Source organism: Lontra canadensis, unplaced genomic scaffold (assembly GCF_010015895.1).
Source record: "Lontra canadensis isolate GAN:19392208 unplaced genomic scaffold, GSC_riverotter_1.0 scaffold43, whole genome shotgun sequence".
Taxonomy (NCBI): Eukaryota; Metazoa; Chordata; class Mammalia; order Carnivora; family Mustelidae; genus Lontra; species Lontra canadensis.
This window is the reverse complement of record NW_022631037.1, coordinates 10623485-10642913: the sequence shown is the minus strand read 5'-3', so window position 1 is coordinate 10642913 and position 19429 is coordinate 10623485. Positions and strand designations below refer to the sequence as shown.

General features: G+C 53.6%; 1 protein-coding gene across 1 annotated transcript; it reads right to left on the bottom strand.

The window, feature by feature from the left end:
- On the bottom strand, positions 1-5135 carry DLX3 (distal-less homeobox 3). The gene is made up of 3 exons (XM_032871769.1): positions 4811-5135; positions 3525-3715; positions 1-1928 (listed from the first exon to the last, which is right to left on the bottom strand). Exons 1-3 carry the CDS (start codon positions 5133-5135, stop codon positions 1581-1583), a joined length of 864 nt encoding a protein of 287 aa, XP_032727660.1. The 3' UTR covers positions 1-1580.
- Positions 5136-19429: the final 14294 nt, after the last annotated feature.

Here is a 19429-nt window from a genome sequence, read left to right as displayed (position 1 = left end):
ACCTTCCCCAACTCCCAGGCCCTCCCCAAGAGCTGTCTGCCTCCAGCCTCCAGTTCAAAGAGCTCAGCGGTTATTTTCTTCTTTTTTATTAACGTTATATATAAAGATGGATCCAGTAAGAAAGCAGAAATGAGAAGGCTGGGAGGGAGTGGGAGTTGGCTTCGTTCCTTCCCCGCTCGGGTGGGACTCTGAGATCTACCTCGTCTCTCCTTGCTCCCGCACCTCGCACCAAACCCAGATCCGGCCAGAGCCCACATCCCTGTTTCTCTCTGCTTACAACGCACAGGCAGGTATGTCCAGGAGGAAAAGGCCACATAAATAGGAAACCACAGTAGGGAGGAGGCTGTTTCTCTCTGTTGCTCTTAAAAAAAAAAAAAATACTATATATATAGCTAGTCTACCACCTCCCCTTTTCTTCGATGTTTGACTACATCAGGGTGGAGGAAGGTTAGCTCTGGCGGGACGTCCGGGCCAAGGAGGGGCTGCGCTGCCAGCCCTCCAGACGGCCACCCCCTCACCCCTAAAGGCACGGAGCTGTTGCCCTCCCCTCTCTCCCCATGCACCTCACCCGCCATTCTCCATCTGCGGGAGCAATCTGTTTCCAAAGTCACCGGAAAGGGGATGGTTTGGGGTTTGTCTTGCCTGGCATGCTTCCTTGGAGATTTGGGGTTTGGCGCCCGAACTGCCAACTTACTGCAGGAGAGAGAGGAAGAGGTGGGTGGGGATGGGGCAGAGCTGAGGTGCCCATGCAGGGGAGACTGGTCCTATCTGGTAACAATGCCCTTTGTTTTCCTAGTTTTCAACAGCTTTTAAAACCAAAGTTGTGCAAAGTCCTGTACACGGAAGAAATGGGTCCTTAGGAAAGACCCCTGAGACCCACCGCCCCTCTCCGACCAGAGGAGGAGAGAGGACAGAGATGGCTCCTTGAGTTCTTCCCTCTAAAGCCACAGATATTAAACGATTCCCTCACTTGGGGGGATTTCTTTGGTTTAACCCTCAAACCTGAAATGAGGGCTAGAAGTGCAGGCTGGGAGCTTCCTGACATCCCCACCCTGAGTCCTGGTCACGATGTCCAATGTCTTTTTGGCAGAGGGGATGCTCGGGAAGTGGGGAGCCGCAGGTGGCTTAGGACGGACCAGGCCTAGCAGGTCCTGGGATCCTTGGTGCCTGGTGCCCCGGCCCGGGCCTGAGCTGCAAATGCTCCGTGGTCTCCCTGGTCCCCAAGGTCTCCAGTCTGCAGATCGAGCACTAAGTTTTAGAAGCTGGAAGGCGATGGGCCATTGAAAGCCAATCCAGGCTCCTGGAGCAGAAGGGGAACGGCTGTTCCAGCTGGAGTGAGTGCCCCAATATCTGGAGGGGGACCCCAGTGCCTAGGCAGGGGGAGGGAGGTTCAGGGGACATCCGTGGTCCATGCAAATTTCATCTGGAAGCTCTCGGGTCCCTGGAGGACGGGGCAAGGAAAGGGGGCAAGGGGTGCCTTTTCCCCAGTGCTCCTCGAGGATTCCTGAGTGTCGGCTAGGACAGAGGTGCCTTCTGCCTGGTCCGGGGTCCTTCATGGGAGGTTCAGGCCAGGTGGGTGCTCAGTACACAGCCCCAGGGTTGGGTGGGGGCCCGGGGGAGGCGTGATGCAGGGCGGCCGGCTGAGGCGGCTGCTGCTGTAAGTGGGGTCCACTCAGGTTTTGTGCATGGTACCAGGAGTTGGTGGGGTCGTCCAGATAGCTTGGGGAGGCACTGTATGGGAGCGGCGGGGGCAGCTGGCTTCGGGCAGGGGCCGGGGTGGAGTGGGAGGAGGTGTCCCAGAGGGCGGGGGACGGCGGGGAGTTGCAGGCCATGGAATCACTGTTGTTGGGGCTGTGCTCCAGGGGCACCTCCCCGTTCTTGTAGAGCTTCTTGAATTTGGAGCGGCGGTTCTGGAACCAAATCTTCACCTGCGTGGGAGGGCATGCAGAAGAGGGGGAGCAAGTTAGCCTTTCAGGATGCTCAGCAAAAACCCCAAGGGGACCCAGCCTAGAGACAGCAAGCCCAAGTTCAGCCCACCCCATGTTACACACAAGGTCCAGGCAAAAACCCAAGTGTCCCAACCCAGGGCCAGCATCTTTCTTCTATCTGGGCTAGAACGTGGTGAGGAACATTCCACTCCCTGGGTCCAAAGTCCGCTCCAGTGTGTGACCTTGGGCAAGCTACTTAACATCTCCCATCTGCAAAATGGGGATGCTGACAGCCCCTACTTCCTAGGGTCATCACGAGGCTCAAATACATTCGGATGGATAAAGAACTTAGGACCGCCTGCGTAGTAAGCACTCAACAAAAGGCAGCCAGTGGGGTGGGGAACAGGCAGTTCATGGCATTTGTTCACATAAGAAACCCATGAGCAGAGGTGCACAGACCTACAGAGACAAACACACACCCACGTAAGCATCTTCATGTGCAGGAATGCACCCATTCACAGCATCGCACTCACACACCAGCTTATAAAGACACACACAGGCACGGAGGCACCCAGGTAAATGCCCTGTGAACGTGAGCACCCGTGGGCACCCTGGGACTGGCTCATGGGGGTGACCTGGGGACTCAGGAGCAGGTGAGCCATGATTCCCCACATTTCCCTTGGGGTATCCCCCCCTCCCCCTGCTGTTCCCCACCCCATGACTGATACAAACAATGAATCAGCTCCTCACAGGGTGACCCAGATTCCCAGAGGACAGGGCCCCACGCAGCCACCCAGGCCCGCCTGTCAACACCTGTAGGGATCCAGGCATCCAACAGCCACTCCCCCCCCCACCCCCTGCAAGCAGGGACAGCCTGCTGGGGGCTCTAGGAACAGGCTGAGGGGAGGGGTGGAGCTCACCTTTGAGTTCTCATCCCCCTTCGGTAGGGTATCTCCCTCCCTGGCTTGGGGCAGAGGAAGGGGTGAAGCATTTGGGTGCCCAGCACAAATGTGGTGTTTGGGTAGAAGCGAACATTTCTGTACGCATGCTCGCCAGTGTGCACAGCTGTGGACACAGCCATGTACACGTGTCCCTCCATCTATAAACACAATGACCCTTGAGAGGTCACACTCCTGTTGCGACCCTTCCCACATGTACGCTGGCCCATTGGCATGTGTGCAAATGTACACGCATACACACGTGTATGTACACTGCTACCCACACACGCCTGGCCTACTGGCCAGGAGGCGGGGGCCCAGACGGGAGGTGAACTCCTGTTAAGTGAGGGACGAGCCCTGCGGAGAAGCGTGGGAGCCAGGGCGTCTGGAGTAAGGGGAGGATACCTCTCCTTGTGGCAGACAGACACAGTTGCACAGGTTCACAAATCATGCACGCCTGTACACGTTTTAATGCAGAAACTTCCGACAGCAGTTGTGGCTCGGCATGGGGGAGGGGTGGCCTTCGCTCTACGAGCCAGGGTTTCAAGGGCCTGCCGGCGATCTCAAAGGCCAGCCAGTTTGGCGGCGCCTGGGGAGCCCCCCCGGGTCCCGCGCGGCCCCACCAAGCCCCAGCGGCCGTCGCCGGCCCCTCACTGACCTGTGTCTGCGTAAGGCCCAGCTGCGCGGCCAGCTCGGCGCGCTCGGGCAGTGCCAGATACTGGGCCTTCTGGAAGCGGCGCTGCAGGGCGGCCAGCTGGTAGCTGGAGTAGATCGTGCGCGGCTTTCGGACCTTCTTGGGCTTCCCGTTCACCATGCGCACCTCGGCTTCCGGCTCCTCCTTCACGGATACTGCGGGCAACGCACCGGGCGGGGGGCGGCTCAGCCTGGGCCTGAGCCCCCTGCGCCCTTCGCGCCCCCGCGGGCAGTCCCAGGCTCCCGCCCAGCGACTCGCTCCCGGCCGCCCGCCTGCGCGCTCCGCCGCCCGCGCCCCGGCAGGGTGCTACGGCGACCGAGCCGGACGGGGTGCTGGGGGCGGAGACCCGGACCGGGCAGCCGCCCACGACGCGCGCCCCCAGCCCGCAGCTCTGCGCCCGGGCCCCAGAGCGCCGTCCCCGGCGCCGGCCACCCGGGCGAGGACAGCCGAGGCTTCGCTCCGACGCCTTCCCGGCTCGCCTCCCAGCCTCGCGGCTCCTCGCCACCCTCCTGCCGGCCGCCCCCTTCCTGCCCCACCTTGCCCTCCGTCACCTCTCTCGCTCTTTCCCTCCTCTCTCCCTTCCTTCCTTTTTCTTTTTTTAAACTTTTTTTTTTTTTAATCTTGGAATCGTTTTAGATTCTCAGAAAAGTTGCAAGCATAATACAAACTCCCTCTTCCTTCCTTCCTTTCTCCTTCCTTCTCTTTCTTTCTTGGCCTTTCTTGGGTTCCTTTCTCTCACTTTGTCTCTCCTTATTTCTCTTTCGCTCCTTCTCCACGCCTTCTCTCTCTCTTTTTTTTTTTTTCCACTTTTCCACTTCCCAGTCTCTGCTTCCCTGTGTGTGTGTGTGCGTGTGTGTGTGTGTGTGTCTGCCTTTCTCCAAGTTACCCTTAACATTCACCCTCTATCCCCGGCCCATTTCCAGAGGGTCCCTGGAGTTTCCAGTCCTCACTGCCTAACCCCAAGCATTGCCACCCATTGGAAGAGTTGATGTGCCGGCGAAAGCAACTCGATTCAGAGGTCCCCTGACACCCCTCTTCTCCTCCCTCCTCTAGCTGGCCCCATCCTCACCGAGACCCCGGCGCACAGCCTTGCGACTGAAAGGTTGTCTGACCCCTCTGGGGTCATTTAGCCCACCCTGCCTAACTTTAGACAGCACTTTTTTTTTTTTTTTAATCCGCTCAACGAGTCCCTAGATCTGGGGTTCAATTCCCCGTCTTTCTCTCCCTAGGGGAACCCTCCAGGCTCTCACCTGGATCCTGGGCGGGCAGCGGCTGCTCCCGGTACGCCCCGTATTGCCGGTAGGAGGCTCCATAGGTATATTCCGACTTGGGCGAGTAAGCGCCCGTGCCCGCAAGCCCGTTGAGATTGAACTGGTGGTGGTAGGTGTAGGGGTTCACGGTCTGGCCGTAGGGCTGGCCCGAGTAGTAGTCGTGCTGGGGAGCGCTGTAGTAGCCCAAATCGGTGACAGAAGACTCGGGCAGGGTGGGCGAGTCCTTGGAGCCCGCATGGCAGCTCAGCGAGCTGGAGATGTCGGTGAGGATGCTGCTGAGCTTGCGATCGAAGGAGCCACTCATCCTGGCGGGCGCCGCGGGTCCGGGGGCCGGCCTGGGCCGCCGAGCCGGAGCGGGCAGGAGCGCGGAGGAGGCACGCGAGACGAGGCGGGGGTGTGCGTCCGGGTGCCGAGGGGAGGGCCCGCAGGGTCTCGGGGGAGGGGAGGCCGAGGGGCGCCTAGACCATCGCCGGCCTTCCGGCGGTCGCTGCGCGCCTCTCGTCGCGTCCCAAGCCACAGTCAAATGCTGCCAGCTCCGCCCGGCCAGCCGGTTATAGACTCAATAGTGGAGTCGCGGAGGGAGGCTCCTGCGCTCTGATTGGCTGCAAGTCTTGCCTTCGAGGCAAAACATGCTCTTGCGCTCTTTCGTTCTCTCTCTCTTTCTCTTCTCTCTCCCCCATTCTTTGTTGTTACCCAAAACATACACACACACACACACACACACACACACACACACACACACACACCCCTTGTTACTCCTCCTGTGGCTCCCACCCCCAGTTCAGATAACCCCTCCAGTGTCTCTGCAGGAAGGCGTAGGGGGTGGGTGTCTCTGCCGGGCGCCCACGGGATTTGTCAGTCTGTCTGTCTCCCTGGCTGCGGCTGGGAGGTGGGCTCAGGTGCGATGGAGAAGCAGGGGAATTTGCCTATTGGGCATTTGTAGAGGGAGGTGGTCCAAGGTGGTGTGTGCGCGACACTATGCAAATAACAGGCGGACAGATGTGCCCAGAATGAGAAAGACCCAGGGCTCATGAAAATACTTTTAATTTCTTTTGCAATCAGAAGAAAAGGGACAGGCACTTTAGGTTGAAGAAAATGTTTGACTATAGGATATTGATAGATTTACAGCGATGCAGTCATAAAATGTAACCTTGAATGTCTTTCCAGAGAAAGGGGCCCATCAGGACAAAGTGCCACAGGACTGTGAATGTCTTAATGGGGCCGTGAGGGTCCTGTTGGAGAGGTTGGGGGGGCGGCTGGAGTAGGGGAGCAAGTGGGTGTGGATTTAGGGGTTTATCCAGAGGGTGGAGGGGCGTAACCTGTTGGGCGATGCAGTTTCAGAGACTGCCTGAGCTTGCTGGAGGTAGCAGGGGACCTGAGTCCCCATGAGGCTGGGTGGGACACAGGCTGGCTTTCTGTGTGGTAAGTCTGGGGGGCCTATTCTGGGCACTGGGGACAACACTAAGGGAATGCGGGCATTTTTAGAGATCAGGTATATGGTATGGGTGGACTTGGGGCGTGTGGTGTAAGGGTTTCACGTGGTCCACAGTATATAGACATGCACAAAAGTGTAGGAGTGTGTGTGTGTGTGTGTGTGTGCATGCGGGAGTGGGCATGGGGGAGAGTATAAGCGGTGTGAGTGGAGGGCCGTGGGAGGGGGTTTCTGCGTGTGAATGCGTAGTTGTATGCAGATGTGTACAAAACTCTTAGCGCCTTCCCAGTCTCCAGTAGCTCCAACCCATGATGCGCCACTGAGTCCTGTCCCTCGCAGAGGGCCCTGAAGAGGCTCCCCTTGCTGCCCTGGGCGCCTCTTAAGTCCTATCTGGCCTGCAAAGTCATCCAAGTTGTTCCCAAGCCTACAACATTTCTCCATTCCACCCCCTATTCTGCTCTCCGCCTTCCTTTGGGGGGGAGGGGAAGGTCCTCCAAATCTCAGTTCCTGGCCGCGTAAGACCTTCACAGCGGGCAAGCCTGTCAATTCCTCCCTGTCCCCTTGGGGGGCAAGGCTGGGCTAAGGCCACCAAGGACACGCAGTGCCAGCGCGCCACCTTGTGGTTATTTCTGGACTCCGCAGCCTCCCATCGTCTCGCCAGGCCCGGGGGGAACGGGTTTCCCTCGCAGACTCCCCCGCCTGGCAGATAAATGTGCAGGGGGCTCTGTGCCCCTGTCCAAACTTAGACTCCGTGGGCAGACTGCCAGGGGCTCCCAGGGCTTTGGGAGCTGCAGCTGGCGGAGGCAGAGGGCCCCGGTCCTACGGCCGAGGGGCTGGAGGGCCCGCCAGGTCTGAGAGGCTCCGGGGAGGCCGCAGCGTGGGAAAGGTGGGGGCGGGGGCCGGGCGAGGGGAGCGCTATCTGTCTGTCTATCTCCGCGTCCCCCTAGCGCCTATCGCCCGCCGCTCTGAGCCCGTGGCGGGGCGAGTTGCCACCCGCTCGGGATGCCCTCTGTTCTGTTGCCAAGAGGGCGCCTAGAAAGCCCGAGGCGTTGGGGGCAGCGAGGGCACTGGCCCGGCCGGCTCCCCTCCCAGGATGGGAGCGGGGGAAGAGGTCAGGGCCTGCTCTGGAGCACCCAGCTGCCCCCAGAAAAGAAACAGCCTATGGCAACCCCCCTTCTCATGCCTTCATTCATTCATTCACTACTGAGACAAGGAGGGCCGGGTGATTGGCAGATGGCAGGGAGTTAGTCTGCCTTCTTTATGAGGTCCTTGAAGAAGCTTCGTTCCTTTCTCTCCTCCCCCCACCCCAACCTGCAGCTCCCAAGTTCAGTGAGTGAGCACTGGACTGGAAGTCCGGAATCCTGGAATCCTGCAAATGTGGTGATGGTGGTGGATTCCATTAGGCTAGTTTCTGTGCTGCATTCGGCTCGGAGAGTCTGAAAGAAATGGGCAAGACCGCACAGTGAAGACTTCAGTGGGCAATTCAACAAGATTGGGTACGGTGAGATTAGCATCTGGTTCTCTGTTGCACTTTAGGCTCCAAGACTCTAGGGACTGTATCTTGCTGTTCACTGTCACTTCCCAGATACCTAGAGCAGGTCCTGACACACACAACCTCAGTCCTCAGTAGATGTTTGTTGAATGAATAACTAAGATTCTCTAGTCCTGGAGAGGGATTGAATCATCTTGTCTGAGTGTGCTTGCAGAATGACAGACAGGGGAGGCGTGGAGCCGGCCCTGGCGTCAGGCTACCTCCCTCCAGGGTAGAAGTAGCAGCAGCTTCCCAGATAGGGCCATGTGTGACCTCAGAGGGGCCCCGTCAGGTCACTGGGATTGGGGCCACCTGCCTTCGCCCAGGACCCTGCAGGCTCGGAGTTGGCGAGGCAGTGGGAGGATGTAGTGGGATCAGTGCTGCCCAGTGCACCTGCTCTGGGCCAGCATGATGAGCGGGTGTCAGCCGGGCCAGAGTCCCGCCCCTGGTGCTGGGATGCTGCAGGGTGGTCTGTTGGGAGCCTCTGCGAGGCTGGCGGGACAGAGGAGCTGTGGTCCATCGTCCACCCTCTCCCTGGGCATGAGAAAAGGTAGACTGTTGAAGCAAGCTGCTTCTTGGAACCCAGGTATCGTGCTCTCTGGGCATGGCCACAGCAACTGGACTCAGGAGGTGCTGGATCCCAGGGGAGGAACTCAGGAGGAAGGCTGGAGGCAGAGGGGGAAGCGGGCCAGCCCTTGCTCTCTCCTTTGCCTGGGGAGCGGACGCCATCTAGTGGTCGGTATTAGGAGGCCGGAGTCCAGCTCCACCAGGGAGACCTGGGAAGGGAGTTTCGTGCAAAAGCCCCACCATCATACTCAGAAAGAATATTGTCTTCACTGATTTTAGGAGCCCTATCTGTACTAAATATTCACTTTTCCTTTTTTGTTTTTAAAGATTTTGTTTATTTATTCACGAGAGACAGAGAGGCAGAGGGAGAAGCAAGCTCCCTGTGGGACCTGACCCCAGGAACCTGGGATCCTAAACTGAGCCAAAGGCAGACGCTTAACGACTGAGCCACCCAGGCGCCCCTCAATATTCATTTCTCATCACCACCTTGCCTTACTCTGCAGCTGCCATCTCCCTCGCCTCCATCCATCCTTGTCCAGCCAGTGGGTCTTTCTCTTAAGTTTGTCATTTGTAAATCAGAAAGTCGATTATTACGGGGCACCCAGGTGGCTCAGTTGGTTGAGGCTCCGACTCTTGATTTCAGCTCAGGTCATGATCCTGGGGTCGTGAGATCAAACCCCATGTCCAGCTCCTCACTCAGCGGAGAGTCCGCTTCCTCTCTTCCTGTCCTTCTGTCCTTCCCCCGACCCTGCACTCTCTCTTTCTGCAATAAATAAATAAATCTTTTAAAAAAGTGGACTATTAGATGGTCTCTAAGTTCCCTTCTAACTCTGATTCTAAATTCTCGGACTCTTGTCATTCAAGGGGGAACTCGCCTTCACCGTCTCACCAACCCCCTTGGACATATACCCCAGACCTCCAGCCCTTGGCCATCTGGATGTCTCCTGGAGTCCTTCATCTACCCAATAAATCCCACCTGACCCTCTACTGTTCTTGGTGCTCAGGACAGAGTGATGAACAAGACAGACACAATACCCTCTCCATGAAGTCCAAGGTCAACAGGGGGGAGTGGACACAAAAGCAGCCAGTTTTGCTATCATGTGACATGTACTGGGACAGGTGTGGCACGTTCTGCTGTGACACGGTGACATGGAGGCAGGAAGATATCTGTGCTGAGACCTGAAGGATGTGTGAGATTCATCCAGAAAAAGCAAGGATAGGGGGGAAGAAGGGAATTCTGGAAAAAGTCTTTGCAAAGACTCATGGGACTGCCTGGGGCACAGTGTAGGGGAAGGATTGGCTAAAGGGAAAGCTGGGATGGACCTGGAGACCCAGAGCACAGAGATCTTAGAACCCCAGAGCAAAAGAATGGGCTTTATCTAGTGGCGACAGGGAACCACTGGAAGATTTTAATCAGGGGAGAGACATGATTGGGTGCTGGTTCTAGAAGGGTCCCTCTGGCTGCTGTGTGGGGATGAATCAGAACGGACAAGAATAGAACCTGAGGGGACAGCCTGGAGGCTACTGAAGGAGCCTAAGCATGAGAGCTATTGGGTCCAGGGTAAGGAGGAGTCAGTGAGGATGGAGAGAAGCAGATGGGTTTGAGAGACAGCGAGGAGAAGGAACAGTAGTGCTTGGAAATGGACTGGAGGTGAGTGACCAGGAAGAGGGGACAGTGGGGACTAGTGGCAACTAAGTGGAAAGTTGAGACCATTCTCAATGAGAGAGGGAGTAGAACAAAAAGAAGAGGGGCTGCTTGACGAGCAGCCCTTTTTGTTTTCTTTTGCTCTTTTAAACCTTTTTGCAGAAAAGTGCACAAATCATAAATAATGAATTTGTGCGACCCAAACACAGCCATGTAACTGACAGCCAGGGTGGGAAGCGATGGTACCAGCCCTCAGAAGCCCCCTCAGGCTTCCTTCCGGTTATGACACCCAAGGCTAAAGTCTCAGGTCCTAGTACTAAAAGTCAGTTTTGCAAGATTTTGAACTTTGAAATAAATGGAAGTATACAGTGTATACTCTTTTATGTCTGACTTCTTTTGTTCAAGATTATGTTTGTGTGAGTTTGATATTATTGGATATATTGTAGATCATTCATTTTCGCTGTTGTATGCAGGTTTCTATCATGTGAATATACCACCATTTATTTATCTGTGCTGTTGTCGGTGGGCATTTGAGTAGTTTCCTGTTTGGGACCATCATGAGCAGCGCTATGAGCATTCTTGTACATGCCTTTTGGCGCGCACTGCTGTTGGGTACCTAACGGTGGACTTGTGAGGTCACAGGATGTATGTTTGGCTTTTAAAGATAATCCTGGGTGGGGGGGGGCGTGCCTGGGTGGCTCAGTCAGTTAAGCGTCTGCCTTCAGCTCAGGTCATGATCCCAGAGTCCTGGGATCGAGTCCTGCATCTCCCGCTCCTCTCTTGTCTCTCTCTCAAACAAATAAGTAACATCTTAAAAAAACATTTTTTTTTAAAAGAAGATATTGCCGTGGCCCCTAAGTGGTTCAGTCAGTTGGGTGTCCAGCTCTTGATTTCAGCTCAGGTCATGATCTCTGGGTTCAGGGTTGAGCCCCACATCAAGCTCTGTACTCAGTGTGGAGTCTGCTTGAGATTTTTTTCTATCCCTCTCCTTCTGTCTCTCCCCTGGCCCTCCCTCTCTCTTTCTCTCTCTCTCTCAAAGAAATAAAATCTTAAAAAAGAAGAAGAAGAAGATTCTGCCTAATCATTGTCCCAAGTGGTTAGGCCCAGTCAGCTCAGCTCTGACCACGCAGAGTGTAACCGGCTTTGCGGGAGCTGTCCGGCAGGCAGTTGGCTCTATGGGTCTGAAAAATCAGAGTCTGGGATGGGAGATGCAAGTTGGGGGTTTGGGGCATCTTGTGGTAAGTGAAGCCACAGGCATGGATGAGATGGTTCTGGAAGGGAGGGAGAGAAGAGAGCCAAAGAGGGTTCTAGGGCGACACCTGGGAGAGAGTGGCCAGATTGGTGTCAGGCAGTGCAGAGGGCAGTGTCTGGGTGGCCCTGGGTGTATCTGCGGGTGCTGCTGTTGCTGCTGAGCGTTTCGAGGAGGAGGGAGTGGTCAGCAAGGTCAAATACCGCTGGGGACGTGCGGTTCAGGCAGGATGAGGACGGAGATGTGCCCTTTGGGTGACATTTCAAGGGGGGCAGTCAGTAATACCAGGAAGAGGGGGTTCGGTGGAGGGGAAGTGGGAAGGTTGTTTACAGCTGGTTGAGGGGCAGTAGGAGGGGAGGAGATGGAGAGAACAAGTGCAGGCAACGCTTGCTGAGGAAAGGCAGGAGGGAGCGGAAAGCGCGGTCGCTGGAGGGTATTTGGCACGTTAGGGTGTGCGTGTGTGCGTGCGTGTGTGTGCGTGTGCGTGTGTGTGTTTTAAATGGAAGCAAGCTTGTTTAGATGTCAATTACAGCAGCCAGCAGAGAGGGGTTCATCAAAAGATCCATCCTTGAGTAGGTGGGAGGGGAAGGATCTGGAGCCCCACCCAAGGGGGTAGACTCACAGCAATTTCTCCCTGCCCTTGAGTCAAGAGGGAAGATGCAATGACAAGGGCTGGCTTTCATGCAGCACTGACCGTGACGGGCACTGGTCAAACCTACACCCGAGTTCCTGCCCCACCACTCTATAAGGTGGCCACTCTCCTTTCCACCTTTTGACAGGGGGGAAACTGAGGCACAGAGGGGCTAAGTAATTGGCACATTCAAGATTTGGACCCAGGCAGTCTGCCTTTTTTTTTTTTTTTTTAAGGAAGCAGGCTCCTTGCTGAGCAGAGAGGCTGACGCAGGACTCGATCTCAGGACCCTGAGATCATGACCTGAGTCAAAGGCAGAGGCTTTAACCCACTGAGCCACCCAGGCGCGCCCAGCAGTCTGACTTTTAACCCCTCTGGGATGGAGGTACGTTTGCAGGTTTGGAGTCAGAAGTAAATGGAAAAGACTTTAACTATTTTAAAGACTTTTAAATATTTTCTTTCTTTCTTTTTTTTGACACAGAAGTTGGGGGGAGAGAGCACAAGCAGGCAGAGCAGCAGGCAAAGGGAAAGGGAGAAGCAGGCTTCTGCTGAGCAGGGAGGCCTACCTGGGGCTCGATCCCAGGACACTGGGATCATGACCCAAGCCAAAGGCAGATGCTTAACTGACTGAGGCACCCAGGAGCCCCCATAACAAACATTTTTAGTCATGTTTCAGTTTCCTCGAAATGTACAGAAGCACAGTGAGATTACTGATCTTATACACGTGGAAGGAGATTCTCCTTAGACACCTGCCTACAAGATGACTGTCAGGGTTGCTGTCCACGGCACAGATGTCAGAATGTTGACCTGTGAAGTCATTATTTAGGGTGAGAGAAGAGGAATGTCCTTCTCTAATTTGGAAGCATAGGAAAGACCAAAATGAAGAAAGGAGGGGTGCCTGGGTGGCTCAGTTGGTTAAGCTTTTGATTTTGGCTCAGGTCGTGATCCCAGGGTCTTAGGATCAGGTCTGGGGCTGGCTTCACGCTCAGCGGGACGTCTGCTTCTCCCTCTCCCTTTGCCCCTCCCCCCATCTCGCTCTCTGTCTCAAATAAATACATAAAATCTTTTGAAAAGTGAAACGGTTACCTGGTGGCTCAGTTGGTTAAGCGACTGCCTTCAGCTCAGGTCATGATCCTGGAGTCCTGGGATCGAGTCCCGCATTGGGCTCCCAGCTCCATGGGGGGTCTGCTTCTCCCTCTGACCTCCTCCCCCTCTCATGCTCTCTCTTGCTCTGGTGGCTCTCTCTCAAATGAAGAAATGAAATCTATTAAAAAATGAGATGAATCAGAGCAAAATGGAAATCTATATGCTATTTCTCCAAAACTGTTTGATGACCCTTGGACAGGCCATGGAGAACCTACAGAAGGATGAACTGATTGACTGCTTTGGAATTGTTCTGTATCATGTATAGGCTGTGCTAAAACTCATGCAGGAAAAAAAAAAAAGACTCACATTTAGGAAATAAGAGTGCTTCAGAACTCAAAACACACACACACACACACACACACACACACAAGACTTTCTTAATTTTTTTTTAATAGAAACTGTAACTTATTTGAAATCAACCTTAGTCTGGGTTCTCCAGAGAACAGAACCAATATGATATCCATCCATCCATCTATCTATCTATCATCTAACTGTTTAAGGAATTGACTCACGTAGTTATGGAAGATGGAATTTCAAGATCTCTAGTTAGCAAGCTGCAGACCCTTGAGAGCTGACTGTGAGGTTTCAGCCTGAGTTCCAAGGCCTGAGACCTGGGACCATGGATGGTGTAAGTTCCAGTGTGAAGGCAGGCAAAGACCAGTGTCCCAACATGAAGACAGCCAGAAGGGAGAGTGTCTTCTCTCCTACTCAGCCTTTTATCCCATGCAGGACTTCAACAGATTGGATGCGAGGACCTCCCTCCAACCCTCCCACCCCCGTCTGCCAACCATGAGGATGGGGACGGTAATCTCTACTCAGTCTACTGATTCAAATGCTAATCTCATTCATAAACACCCGCATGGACACACCAGAATAGTGTTTCGCCAAACACCTGGGCGCCCTTGACCCAATTCAGCCCACAGAAAATTAACTGTCACAGAATCCAACTTGGATTTCACACTACAGATCACCTCTGTGGGTTTTATTAAAGATTTACCTATTATTTGAGAGGGGTAGAGACAGAGGGAAAGAACCTCAAGCAGACTCCCCACTGATTGTGAGCTCCACACGGGGACTCAAACTCACAATTCTGGGATCATGACCTGAGCCCAAATCAAGACAGACGCTTTAACTGACTGACCTACCCAAGTACCCCAAGATCACCTCTGTGTTTTAAAACCATTTTTCCTAAGAAAGAAGTCAACCAGGGCACCTGGGTGGCTCAGTCATTAAGCATCTGCCTTTGGCTCAGGTCATGACCTGAGGATCCTGGGATAGAGCCCGCATCAGGCACCCTGCTCAGCAGGGAGCCTGCTTCTCCCTCTCCCACTCCCCCTGCTTGTGCTCCTGCTCTCGCTGTTTCTCTCTGTCAAATAAATAAATAAAATCTTTTAAAAAATGATGGACATTTTAGTCGTGGCTAGTCTATATGATTAACTCATAGACACAAAGGACCAGTTGATAAACAGCAGATCTACAAAAAATAGGATTGTAGATGCAAAGTAGCTGGGCATTTTTGAGGAGCCGTAATATATTCCCAGAAGTCTAAAATCCCGCTGTTGCGAGTAAGTAGAATCCTAAGTGTTCCATGCCCATATATGTTTTTGTTGAGGACAGATTTAGTTGGAAGTTATCACACTGGAGGGGCACAAGGAATCCTATGTTGAGGGCTTATTAAGCACAGAGCTGTGGGTCCAAGTGACTTTGACATTTGACTCTGTGAAGTTTAAGCACTATATATAAAAGGAAAGGAGGCTGCCCTGAAAAAAGGTGCAGGAAGTTCAAAGAAGTATTATTGGAATAGAAAACTGAGAGTCACATTATCCTACCATGTCATGAGTCAGACAGAAACAGGCCACTGTTGTATTATTATTATTGCTATTATTATTATTATTACTAAATATGAACAGTATCTGCTCCATTTGTCCTACCACATGTATGTTCTCCTTTTTAAAAAGTCTTAAACTTCTGTATCTTTAGAACAGGCCATCAGGGATGCCTGGCTGGCTCCGTTGGAAGTCTCTTGATCTCAGGGTTGTAAGTTAGAGCCCCACATTGGGCATAGAGATTACTTAAATAAATGAATAAACCTAAATTTTTTTAAAAGATTTTATTTATTTATTTGACAGACAGAGATCACAAGTAGGCAGAGAGGCAGGCAGAGAGAGAGGGGAGAAAGCAGGCTCCCCAAGGAGCAGAGAGCCCAATGTGGGGCTTGATCCCAGGACCCTGGGATCATGACCTGAGCCAAAGGCAGAGGCTTTAACCCACTGAGCCACCCAGGCACCCCTACAAACCTAAATTTTTAAAAAAAGAATACACTATCATATAGCTCTCAGAATTTAAATGTCCAGTAAAGAGTTCTTAAAGAGTTAAAATAAATTTTCCTATATCAGATAAAAAGAGATGTCCTAAAAATATTATTTTTTCTCAGACATATTATTTAATTGGTCCTATTATCATTCGGCGCTAATTGCCTCTTTTAACTAGTCGTATTATTTCATTTAAATAACAGCATTGGGGTCCCTGGGTGGCTCAGTGGGTTAAAGCTTCTGCCTTCGGCTCAGGTCATGATCCCAGAGTCTGGAATCGAGACCCACCTGCATCGGGCTCTCTGCTCAGCAGGGAGCCTGCTTCCCTCTCTCTCTCTGCCTGTCTCTCTGCCTACTTGTGATCTCTCCCTCTGTCAAATAAATAAATTAAAATAAATAAATAATAGCATTTATGGACCAGGAAAGAAAATAATAAGAAAAAAACATAATTTCAAATAACTCCATACTTCTATGTTAAAGACATAAAACATGCTTAGATCAAATTTTATCAAGTTTTCTTTTTTTTTTTTGGTATGGCTGCATTCTTCTAGAAAGATTGGCCCTCTGAAAAGCTAGTCACTGTGGTTGAGGGCCTTCACTGCCTTCTGGAAGCCCGGAGCTTCACAGAGCTCAAATGAGGTCTACTCATCTCTCTTTCTCCATCTGCTTTCTATGGGGTTCCCCCCGCCCAGGCTTCTTCACATAAAAATCCTAGCCAGGAAAGCGCTTCTCCAGACAGTCTTGGGATTGGGTCTCAGTCGGGGCCCTGAGTTCACACGCCTGTCCCTGAACCCCTTACTGTGTCCAAAGGAGCCTAGGTTATCAGCTCTCCCCAGAGCAGGAGGGAGCCTGTAGGAAGCCAGCTCCCTCAAAGACAGCTCGGGGATAGAGAAGTGGCAAAGGGATACCGGGGACTCTTCCCAGAAGAGGGGAGAGATGCCGTGCAGGCAAAAGCATCTTTAGCTATCCATTACCCTGCTGGTGGCCAGCCAAAGTGCTTTCTCCTAAATCGCTTAGGGCCAGCTCCCCGAAGCCAAACAAACATGCATCCTTTTTTATCACTTACCATATTATATCGAGATGATATGTCACTGTGTCTATCTTACTGATTGGACAGTGAGTTTCTCAAGGACAGGGGCCACCCCTGATTCCCGCTCTGTCCCCTACACCTTGCACCCACCCGGGCACGTCACGGATGTCCTGGGATCCCGTTCTTGGCTTTGTTCTCAGTCCTCTGCTCACTTGTGCCTGGCATGATCTCTTCCGCTCCTATGGCTTTCGATGACAGTTCCAGCACAGGTCTCCCTGGGTGCAGGGCTGGGTCTCCTGCTGCCTTCCGGATGGTCTAAGTTGGACATCTCACAGACAGCTCAAACTCTTTTGGAAACGGATCCTCCCATCTTTATCCCTAAACACTAAGCATTCTCCTCCTCCACTGCTCCCTTTCTCAGGGACCATCGGTCACTCAATTTACTTTGCTCTCACCTGCCACCATCAGTCTACCCCCACGTGTTTGTTGGTTGTTTTTGTTTAAAGATTTTATTTATTTATTTGTCAGAGAGACAGAGAGCACAAGTGGGGGAAGCAGCAGGCAGAGGGAGAAGCAGGCTCCCTCCTGAGCAAGGAGACTGATGCGGGACTCGATCCCCGGACTCCAGGATCGTGACCTGAGCCAAATGCAGCTTAACTGACTGAGCCACCCAGGACTCCCTCCCTTACATGTTTTTGATCCTGCCTCCCAGATATCTCTCAATGTCCCATCTCTCTTCATCTCACTGCCCAACCTCAGGACGCCTCCCCTGATCGTACAGTAGGCCTTCTGCTCCAGACCTCCCCCAGCCTGTCCCTTGGTGCTCAGCACCTGTCACCTTTACCTCCCAGCCACACCAGCAGCACCTGCAGGCTCTGGGCCAGGGGCTCTGCTGGTTCTCCGCCGCTCTAGCCCTGCCAAGGGGTCTGTCCTCCTTCTCCAGGTGGCTCACTCCTTGTCCTGGGAGATCAGTCCAAGGAGAAGCCCTCTATGTGGCCTCAGCCCTCAGCCGAGAGCCCTGTGCCTTGCTCTTCCGTGCTTTCCAACCCCTTATTCATTCAGTCCTCCTTTCAGTGGTGCATTTGACTGTGTGGCCACTGTGGGACCTGACAGCAGTTCGACAGCCTGTGGTAAAGCCTCTGCTTAGACAGGTGGTCTCTTTGCTGGCCGGATTCTCCCTGTAGACTGTGAGCGTCCAGGGAGCAGCCGCCGTCTCCCTTATCTCTGTGACTCCAGCCAGAGATTATCCCGGGACTGGCACGTAGTAGGTGCTTAGCAATTGCTCCATGAGTGGAGGCTGGGCGGCTCCCACAGAGGTTGGCAGACTTGGACAAGGCCAGGTAGAAAGTATTTCAGCTTCTGTAGGCAGTGTGTTCTCCATTACAAACAAGAAAGCCACAGAGGATATGCAAATATAACATTGTATTTTCAAAATCAGATGGGCCACCCTGCCTCAGGCTGGCCTTCCAGTCTGGGTGAGGGGAGGGGAGCCCTCTGCTTCTTCCTCTGCCTTGAGGACAAAAGGGAAAAGAGGAAAACACGAAGGTCAGCCATAAGTAGGATTTTCTAAGGAACAAAGTTCAGGGAGGAATTTCTTTCCTTGGAAGTTTTATTTATTTATTTAATTTTTTGGAAGATTTTATTTATTTATTCGAGGGAGAGAGAGTTGGGGGGTGTGCAGGGGGAGAGGGAGAAGTAAACTCCTTGCTGAGCTGGGAGCCTGATGTGGGGCTCCATTCCAGGACCCCAAGATCATGACCTGAGCCGACTGAGCCACCCAGGCAGCCTGGAGGTTTTAAAAACAAGAGAAAACTGCCCGATTATAGCTGAAAAACAAGGCGGTGAGGCCTGGGGAGGTGCGAGGAAAGTGTTACAATCCAGGCTTGTGCCGTTGAGGGAGGGCGCTGGGCCCTGACCTCGGACTGCAGTTAGCACAGTCACCACCAGGTGGCAGGCCTGTCCATTTCTAAATGCTGAGGACTGGCTGCTGGGAACTCAAATTGGTTGATAAATTTATTTATCCATCATTTATTCATTCATGATTTGTATTCCCTAAGCACTTTGGACTCCTCCTATGTGCCAGCAGGCATTGTGCTAAGTGTGGGGAGGAAGCAAGTGGCCAAGACTAAGACTGTGTTCAAGGGATCTGCCTAATGCCTCCCTACCCAGCGGCAGGTCAAATGCCCAGATGAGGGTCCGTAGTGGGGGTTAGATGTCTGTGGGGCAGGCCTGCTGCCGGGGTCTGTTCCCACTAAAGCCTCGTGGAATTGTGCCCCTTGCCCTCCGTTCTCATTCAGCAAGAGCCAACGGGCAACAGGCCCTGAGCGAGGTTTGGATTGCCTCCCACCCTGATCTCAGGTCGCCCACAACGGGTCTCAGGTGCAGCCACACACTGGTCCCTGGGGCTGAGGTTTTCTCCATCTCTGTTCCTCTTCCAACCAGGCCCAACCTCAAACCACCAGTTCTTCCCCTCCCCCACCCCTCCCTTCCCTTTGCTCCATTCTGGCAGCTTTTCTCCTAAGTGCCCATGCAGAGAGCAGGAAGTGGGCACTGGGGCAGGCCCACGGCCTGGGTGTCTTGAGGTCACTGTACCCCTTCTGCCAGAGGGAGGCCCCACAATCCACAGAAAAGCAGGGTGGTCAGGGGTGAGCTGGGAGGCTAAGAACACACCTGAGATAACTGCCCTAAATTGAATCAGAGGCCCCCGTGCATCCTGCTTCCTTGAGGACCTCAGGAGCCCCCGGCTGCTCCTTATGCACTGGGACTCCAGACCCAGCAGGGATGGGGTAGCACCTACCAGGATCACTTTTTGGACAGGGTCCCCAGATGGCTTCCTCGGCCATCAGCCAGGGAGCCCAGTCCTCTGGAAGAGCGCCAGCCACTGTTGTGCCTTATTTCCTTCTCCCCTCTTGTCCTGTCCCAGCTTCCCTGGCAACTGGGAACCCCCTCCTTCAGCCCAGTCCCCGTGCCTTCTGACTCACTGTGCAGCTCAGCTGAAAAGCATCTGGCCATTCCCATGGATCTGGCATCCAGCCCGTTGGCCCTGCCTGAGAGA

What these genes read in the sequence shown, in the direction of transcription:
- DLX3 (XM_032871769.1), bottom strand. Translation starts at nt 5,135, where the DNA reads ATGAGTGGCTCCTTCGATCGCAAGCTCAGCAGCATCCTCACCGACATC. An exon ending in GCTGCCCGCCCAGGATCCAG is followed by an intron (nt 3,716 to 4,810) that starts GTGAGAGCCTGG and finishes CGTTGCCCGCAG; the next exon opens with TATCCGTGAAGGAGGAGCCG. An exon ending in TGGGCCTTACGCAGACACAG is followed by an intron (nt 1,929 to 3,524) that starts GTCAGTGAGGGG and finishes CCTCCCACGCAG; the next exon opens with GTGAAGATTTGGTTCCAGAA.